Source organism: Pistacia vera, unplaced genomic scaffold (assembly GCF_008641045.1).
Source record: "Pistacia vera cultivar Batoury unplaced genomic scaffold, PisVer_v2 Contig614, whole genome shotgun sequence".
Lineage (NCBI taxonomy): Eukaryota > Viridiplantae > Streptophyta > Magnoliopsida > Sapindales > Anacardiaceae > Pistacia > Pistacia vera.
Genome location: NW_022196462.1, coordinates 367,483 through 376,394, shown reverse-complemented (window position 1 = coordinate 376,394; position 8,912 = coordinate 367,483). Strand labels below are relative to the sequence as shown.

The window sequence follows — 8,912 nt, the reverse complement described above, 5'->3', positions numbered from 1 at the left end:
CATTCTTCAAAATGTGTATTTGTGGGGTATAGTTTAATCCACAAAGGTTATAGGTGTCCTAATTCTAAAGGGAAAATTTTCATTACTCCTAATATTAAGTTTCATGAAGAGGACTTTCCTTTTCAATCTGGTTTTTGCCAAACTATTGTTCCTACTTCTCCAGAGTCTAGTTCTAATGTCTCAAATACTAGTTTTAAGTACACTAAAGTCTCATCACTAGTTGTGTCCAAAAGAAAAGTTTCTCCTACAGTTGGAAGCTCTCAAGTTAGTCTTTCTCCAGTAAATAGTGCACAAAGTTCCTTTTCAACATTACCATCCTCCAAATCCATTCTTGTTCCTAATACTAATCCAAGTCCAACTTCTAATTCCTCTCCTGACCTTCCTTTAACCAGTCCCTGTTCTGCTCTTTTACCAAGTATCTCTTTCAATCTATCCTTTCCTTACCTCATCTGAAGAACTACCTCATATCTCTATAAAGCCTGATCCCAAATCATCCAACCATATATATATTTGCAATTGATTTAACCTCTTATTCATACCGTCATTCCTCAATTAATCATCTAACCACCTTTGATCAAGAGCTTGCTCACTATCCTCTTGTAGTTGATCTAACACTCTTACAATTATGTTCTTCTTGAGCTAATTATCCACCATCTCTTAACACCCATCCCATGACAACAAGGTCAAAAACCAATATTCTAGGAAAAACTGCACAAATTCTCTCCAATAATCAACTTGTTCTCCCTGAACCTTGCTCTATGAAAGAAGCTCTAGCTAGTACAGAGTGGAAAGAAGCTATGCAATTAGAGTTTGATGCCTTAGTCAAAAACAATACTTGGATTTTGGTACCAAGAACCTGTGATATGCATGTGGTTGGCAATAAATGGGTGTTTAGGACAAAATTTCATCCGGATGACTCTATGCAAAGTACAAAGCTAGGTTGGTTGCGAAAAGGTTCCAACAAACTCCTGGTTTGGACTATTTTGAAACCTTTAGTCCTATAGCAAAACCTTCCACCATTATAATTACCCTCACCCTTGCTATAACCAATGGCCAGGACATCTAACAAGTGGATGTTAACAATGCCTTTCACAATGGCACTTTGAATGAAACGGTCTACATGCAGCAACCTAAAGGGTTTGAAAGCTCAGCTGGTCCTTCTTATGTTTGTAAATTAAACAAGACACTTTATGGCTTAAAATAGTCCCATAGAGCCTGGTTTGACAAGCTCAAGTTTGCATTACTTTGCTAGAGGATTTCATAATTTTGTTTCTGACTCAAGCTTATTTATTTGCAAAACTTTTGCCCATATTCTCTACATTCTCATTTATGTGGATGACATCTTTGTCACTGGATCAAGTTCTTCATCAATACATCAACTTGTCCAAGACATGAATGACCAATTTGCTTTAAAAACACTTGGTACTATTATGTATTTTTTGGGGTTAAAAGCTACAAGGACACCTGCTGGTGTTCATCTAAAGCAATCCAAGTACCTTGTTGCCTGTAAAGACACAAATGTTGGATGCTCATGCCTGTTCCACCCCGATGGCTGTTGGGACAAAACTTGTCTCTACAAATAATGACTTATTCAAAGATCCTAGTCTTTATAGGAGTACTATAGGAGCTCTCCAATCCTTACACTCACTCAGTAGACCTAACATGAGTTTTATAGTAAATAAACTTAGTCAATACCTTCAAGCTCCTACTAAGCTATAGTGGCAGACTTGCAAACGGGTGTTAAGATACATCAAAGGCACTCAATGTCATGGGTTAATCTTCAAGCCAACAGCATCCCTCAACATTGAATGTTATGCTGATGCTGATTGGGGCAGTAGTTTAGATGACAGGCGGTCTACAAGTGGGTATTGTGTGTTCCTAGGTCCTAATCTCATTCAATGAAGTTTAAGAAAGTATAAGGTTGTTGCTCTTTCATCAACCAAGGCTGAATATAAAGCTTTAGCTCACATAGCAACTGAAATTGCATGGCTACAAAGCATGTTCTCTAAATTAGGCTTAAGTTTGAAATCTCCTCTTATAATCTGGTGCGATAATGTAAGTGTCGGTGCCCTTGCTGTAAATCCTATCTTCCATGCACACACCAATCACATTGTAATTGATGTTCATTACATCAAAGATTAGGTGCTGGCAAAGAAGATTGTGGTGCAGTATGTGCCTTCTCAACTACAGATTGCAGATGTGTTAACCGAGGCCTTATCAATGGCTCAATTTTAAGAACTTACACAAAAATTGGATGTTGTTGTTGTACTCAGTTCTGAATCAGAATCTATAGTTCCTGAGTAAAACTTATTTGTAACTTCTCTTGCCATTTTGTAGAAGTTTTGGTTATGCAACTAAGTCACCGTACTTAGCAAAGCAATGGTTGAATGAAATCCCCTGCCAGTTAGCTCCTCTTGTATGGATTTGGAGTTTAATGTTGCAATTGAGTTACTTAGCTCAATGAAGCAATAATGAAGTGAATTTTTTTTTTTTTTTTGAAACAATTTTAACAGATCATATTGGATGTAGTTCAGTTCAATTCATGATCAATTTAGTTCAGTTTTTGTTCTGGCTATTAAGATTTAATAAAGAAGCTTCAGTAGGGCAACGACAAGAGTTTCTCTATAAGCTCAACAGTCCAAGCTAATACAGTTGCTCAGTTTCTTTTTGTTAGTACATAGGTTTGAGGCATTAGTCAAACAAGAGCAAAAAATAACTTCAGCTAAAAGAAGCAGCTCAATTCTAAGGGAAGAATTGGAGAGTAAAAGCAGCTCAATTTAAGGGGAAAAGTTGGAGAATACAAGTAGCTTAGTTTAACGGGAAATGTTAGAGAATAGAAGTAGCTCAGTTTAAGGGGAAATGTTAGAGAATAGAAGCAGCTCAGTTTAAAGGGAAATGTTAACCAAAGTGATATGGTTCAAAGTGCATTCTCAAAGTATGAAGAACTCAATTGTAATTTCCTCAAACGATGCCATTTTGAATATGTTTCTAAATGTTTCTAAAACGATATTCAACTGACTTTGTTAGTTGCTCTTTCTACTCACTCTATTCTTCTCTTTTGTATAAAAGTAGCTTCTGTAATCAAAGTTAATCAATTAATGAAAAAGGCATTACTCATTTGCAGTTCTATTTTTCTTTTCTCCCAAATTAACACTCCATATATAAAGAATGTAACTCTTACTAAAATATCAATTAATTGAAAACATACAACTCTTCAATTCAATCAAAACCACCCTTTAGTTAAAATTTTGAAATTACATTATATTAATTCTCATATCATGAGCGTAAAGAAACGTTTTACTCAATAGTTGTTATTTATCTTTTTATTTTTGTGTTTATAAAGTAATGAAAAAATTATAAACCATCGTATTAGTTAAGAGTTTTTTGATGGACTTTATGTATCACATATCCTTCCTACTCTAATCCATAATAAATGTTCTACCATAATTTCTACAGCCAGGGGCGGACCCAGCCCCTTGGAAAAAAAATTATTTATATAGTCACATAAAAAAATTCTATTAATAAATATATATCTAGACATATCTTTAAATTTAAAAAAAAAAAATAAGAAATATTATACATATATCCAAACTCATAAAAACATGCTATTAATATATATATTCCACACCTACATCATATTAAAAGTATTAAAACTCTCTCCACTCTTTTCTATGTCCATATGTTTTTTATGATTTTATCTCTAAAATTCTTTATTCTCTCATTCTCTCATTCTCTCTTTCACTTCTTTATGTTATTCATTCTTAAAACTTTTGAAGATTGAAATTGTTAAAAGTTTCACTCATTAAGGTGCCACAATTAACTTCGTTTTCCGTTTTCTCAATTTTAGGTATGTGTATTGCTCATTTCATTTTAGTTTATTTTAGAGTTGAATCATGCTTATTTTTTGGAGGTTTTTTATTCTAATTTGATGGAAAAAGGCATGGATTTGTGTTTTGTGTTCAAGAATATTCCTGCTTTCTCAAATTAAACCTTAACTATATTTTACTGAACGTTATTCTTCACCCTTCACCCACCACTTTCCTATATTTCAAACGTCACCGTTTAGCGGCCCAAAATTATTAGAGAAATCTAAGTTATTATCTATATTTATAATAAGAAAGTTTTCCCTTTTTTATTAATTCATATTAAAAGTCAAGGCAACGTTGACTTACTTTAAGTTTTGGTTGATTTTAGCTTAGGCTAGGCCTGATCAAAATCATGAAAATTTATATTATAATCTTTGAAAGCCAAAAAAAAGAAATAAGAAATTTGAGTAGAACATTTTTTGTGGATTGTGATTGTTGTAAACTCTGTTAATTATATTGGATTTAAGTGGATCGTTAGATTCTCATGGTCTATTACTTTTTTTAATTGAAGAGGTTTTTCCATGTAAAAAATTTCTTGTGTTTCCTCGTGAATTGAATGTTATTTTCAACATAATTTACTCAGGGTCTGCTTGGGAGTTTTTTTGTTTTCATTGGTTTTTGGGGGTTTTTAGTTAGACTGGTTTGAGGTGTTTAAAAACCATTACTTGTCAGATTTTTAATGGACTAGTTTTGACTAGTTTAAAAACCCCCAAAATCAGTATAGTATATTTTTGAGGGGTTTATAAAACACCCCAAATAGGGGTGTTTTGACTAGTTTAAAAATTTTATCTCAAAAAAACCCCTTTCCACTAATAATCCCTTTGCTGCACACAAATCTCTTGCCGCTATTGATTTCTCTCTCTTACGAAGTGAGTGAATGGTTTTAATTTGTGATAGTGGCTTATATTTGTGAGTTTATTTGCTTTATTTTCTTTTTTAATGATAGTCAAGAAGCAGCGTCAACTTAAAATTAGGAATTTTGGTTTCTGATAGTTCGAACAGAGTTGCTATTTGCAATCGCTAATTCACAAAAGAGTAAGTTTCGTTTTCTTGTCTTCTTTATTTGTTTCTTTCTATATAACTAGTTTATTGTATTAGATTCTCCTCACTTTCAGCATTTTGGGTTTGTATTATAGACGAAGCTTTGTTGATTGTTTGCCATTTTCATTTGTTGATCTTGTTTGCGGTGAATTATAAGCTTGAAGATTTTATGATTGTGCATTCTCAAATTTTTCATTTTTATTGTAAATTTGTAACTGATTGTGAAAGATGAATGGTGTTTTGAACATTTTGTTCCCAAAGTTTTCGACATCCTAAAAAAAAAAGTCACAGAGCCTCTTCGTTTGATTATTCCTTCTCCAGCTTGCGTTGATAGAGAAATCATTGGCAGTTTAATTAAAACAATGAGGTCTTGTTTCTATTTCAACACAAATAGAATATGGTGTACTACATAAAACTGCTACTGAGTAAAATATTTATAGGAAGCCCAACACCCTTAAATATATATATGAATGGTAGCTCACGAGCTGCTCATACATGTTTGCCTCAAATATGTACAGCTACTACCATACATAATTTCAAGCACCATAATCCCGCCCCTCACTTTACCATGGACCAGTCTGTGTCCGTCTCAAGCACCATTTATTGTATAGCTACTACCATACATAATTTCAAGCACCATAAATAATGTAGGCATTATCTATATTTATCAAAGTTAATTCAACAAAAGAGAGAGTGTTTTAACTTTATGGGCATATATGTAAATTTATCATTTAAAAAAATTGTCAGAATCGTTGGAAAATAAACTCCCAAGCACAGGTTGGGTGCTTTAAAAATCGCTACTAAAAACTCCTCAAAACCGCCACGGTGGTTTACCCTCAAAACCGCTACGATGGTTTACCCTTATAACCGCTACCATAAAACTCCCAGGTAGACCCTCAAGGTTTTGCTTCTCATAGATTTATTCAAGTGGTAAAGTATCATATTGTTGCATTATTTTCTTTCAGACTATTGATATTATATTATTTTTTTTGCTTAAGGTTTGTTGATTTTTTTTAAATTTTAACTAATTGTTTGACAAACAATGACGGAGCCATGGAGGCCCCTCCTTGGCAAAACTTCTGGCTCTGTCACTGTCTAAAGCCACCACCAAAAAATATTTGCACAATACAAGAACACAAACAACAAGTCCTCTGTTTCAACTTGTTTTTCAATTACTTAGATTTGTTAGGTATATAACAATAATGACTTTGTTTCAATTTTGCATTAAATTACTATAAATTTTCATGGTTTGAGTATATTTGAGTTAGCAAGCTTTCGTGGAAGGAACAACGGCAAGTGTGAGAAATCAGAGAAATTAGTCTTAATTAATGTTTAATGGACTGACACATGTCAACTTTTAAGTGGCTTGTGGTATCACCATTATATTATAGCATTTCTTTTGAAAACTTATATGACAACAATGTATTGGTTGACGGTGCAAATGATGTGATACCTCTATAATACCATAAATGTTAAGGACCATAAGACCAATATTCTACAGTGTTATACGGAAGCTCTATATAGGGACTTGCCATCAAAAGAATGTTATTCAACCGAGAAACTAGGATGAGGAAAATCAACAACTCACTACTACCTCAAGCTTTTAGATGGAATAATAACTTAACATAGTACTAGGATCAAATGTCTAAAGCCAGAATCCCCACATTCAGAATAAAGAAAAAGGAAAAAAAAATCAAGATTCAAATATAATGTTGCGTCATCGCTTACTGTTTTACAATTTAATTAATCAACTTTAGAAAAAGTTACAATTAAACATTATATAATATATATGCTTAGTCCAAATGATTTACACTCCCATCCGATAAATCCAGCAACAAATGCGTAGCTCTCTCAGAAAGAAAGAAAAAAAAAGTTAGAATAAGAAAAATGAAAAGAAACTGGGGTAGATGGACGGTTGAAATTAAAAGTTAAGAGCCAAATTGTCAATGGATAGCACTCTTCAAAACACCTGGAAAGATTGGAGACGGATTTGTTCTATGTCTCAATATATATGCCGTCCAATTACGTTATGAAGTACATCTGGAAAGGTGGTAATAAATAGTGGATTAGAATCATGAATAAATATCTTGTAGTGCCCGAATTTGGTATACAACGAAAGAAGAAATACATATGATATTATTAGGAAAACTTACCGAATACGGCCTCTCCGGTGGGTTGAGAATCTGATTCATCCTTGGGAGTAAAGTGATTCAAGATGCTTAATTATCATGATAGGAAAATCTTTTCATTCGGTTGAAAGAATAATTTTAAATATTCTCTGATGCATGCTATAAATACAGGACTGCTTGAGAAGGATCATCAGGAGTTAAGGAAATTAAGAGTATACAGTACAAACAGGTCACGAAATGGCTCAACTTCCACACAACTTACATGACATTATTAACGATGCAGACTCACAGATTGACACCTCCTCTCCGCAGAAGGTGTTTAAACAGCTCCAGAATGGAGTTCTCTTGAATCAGAACACACAGGTAAAGGCCTCATCTCACAAATTGTATTAGTATCATATTATATTCGTAGTTACTCTTCTCACAGTTTAGTAATATATAACTAAGTTTTAACTTCAAGGTAAGTACTTAATATTTAGAGAAATATTTCCAAGGTACAGTCTTACCATGTCATCTGGGCGACGTGGTAAGACCCTCCAATAGTCAACAATCATAATGGTAGTTATTGATGAATGGTAGAGCATAGTTATTGATGAATGAGAAAAATCAGCATATACATAGCAATATCTATCATTATATCATTGGACGGTCTCATGTCACATCAACCAAGTGACTTGGTAAGAATGTCCCATGTAATTTTTTCTTATTTTTCTAATATTTTCATATTATTATTGCAGCTGTGTAAGCATAACGAGGACTCCGATGCCATCGACTTTAGGCTTTTTTCAAAGGGTCTCACATACCATGGGGGAGACTGGAAAAGGTGCAAAATAAAGGGCGTGGAAGTGAATGAACTAATAAGTGGAAAGAGCATCGAGGTAAAAACGAATTTCAAGACACGTAAACTATCTCCAGACAAAACCTATGAAGTTTCTTTCCTTATAATGATGAAGGACAGAGCCAAGGGATGGGATAAACCCGTCACCCTGAAATTTCAACTGCCAAATGGAGAAACTGAACAAACCACCGAAGATCTAAGTGATCTAGAAACCAATGTTTGGATACAACTCACAATTGGAGAATTCAACAGTACCAGTTCTGGTATGTCTGGTGATATGAAGATCTCTTTGTCTTCACCGGATGCTCAAGAGAAGACCAGACTCGTTATCAGGGAAATCGACATTACTGCCAAGTAATAAGCATGAGGATGATCGAAGAAAGGACGTTTTTAGAACTAAGTTTGTAGGTATATAATGAATAAAATAATTTAGTTCTCATGCGTCATATATTAGTAGTACAAGTAGCGGTCTCTATGACTGCGAAATAAATAAAAATGTATGGGACTTTTGTGTAATAATCTATGGAGTAATCAAGAGTCTCAGTTTATATATATATATATGCTCTACTTTCTCATTCTCCTTTTGAAATCTAAGCTTGTCAAAACTGTAAACCGTAAATTTGCTGTTGCATCAAAGCAAATATCATCCCCTCAAGCAGCTTATCAATCCCAACTTTCTCATTCTCCTTTTGAAATCTAAGCTTGTCAAAACTGTAAACCGTAAATTTGCTGTTACATCCAAGCAAATATGATCCCATCAAGCAGCTTATCAATCCCAAATATTAATGTTGAGCCAAAGGCCAAAAGTTCAAATCCTCACATTTTTAATTGGACAACAAACATAATCCAAGTTTCATGTGAAAAGGTCTAGTCCCTAACTACTAGCTTAAGTTTTTTAAGGTACAATAGCAACTTAAGACGGTTGAGGTAATAAAATATTTGCACCGTCAATTGTATATAAAATACGCGGGTGACGAAAAAGAATCTCATGTGTATATCCTTTTTGGGTAGTTACAAAACCTTCTAGAAAATCACCTT

The 8,912-nt window shown here is 33.7% G+C and overlaps 1 protein-coding gene across 1 annotated transcript; it reads left to right on the top strand.

Moving 5' to 3' along the window:
- Positions 1 to 7,233: 7,233 nt before the first annotated feature.
- On the top strand, positions 7,234 to 8,428 carry LOC116110815 (protein PHLOEM PROTEIN 2-LIKE A1-like). The gene is made up of 2 exons (XM_031397034.1): positions 7,234 to 7,399; positions 7,774 to 8,428. The coding sequence occupies exons 1-2, from the start codon at positions 7,274 to 7,276 to the stop codon at positions 8,230 to 8,232; spliced, it is 585 nt and encodes a 194-aa protein (XP_031252894.1). The 5' UTR covers positions 7,234 to 7,273; the 3' UTR covers positions 8,233 to 8,428.
- The last annotated feature ends 484 nt before the right edge of the window (positions 8,429 to 8,912 follow it).

Bases quoted from the DNA above. Each gene is read 5' to 3' on its own strand.
- LOC116110815 (XM_031397034.1), top strand. From the start codon at position 7,274: ATGGCTCAACTTCCACACAACTTACATGACATTATTAACGATGCAGAC. The intron at 7,400-7,773 runs GTAAAGGCCTCA...TTATTATTGCAG, and splicing joins TCTTGAATCAGAACACACAG to CTGTGTAAGCATAACGAGGA.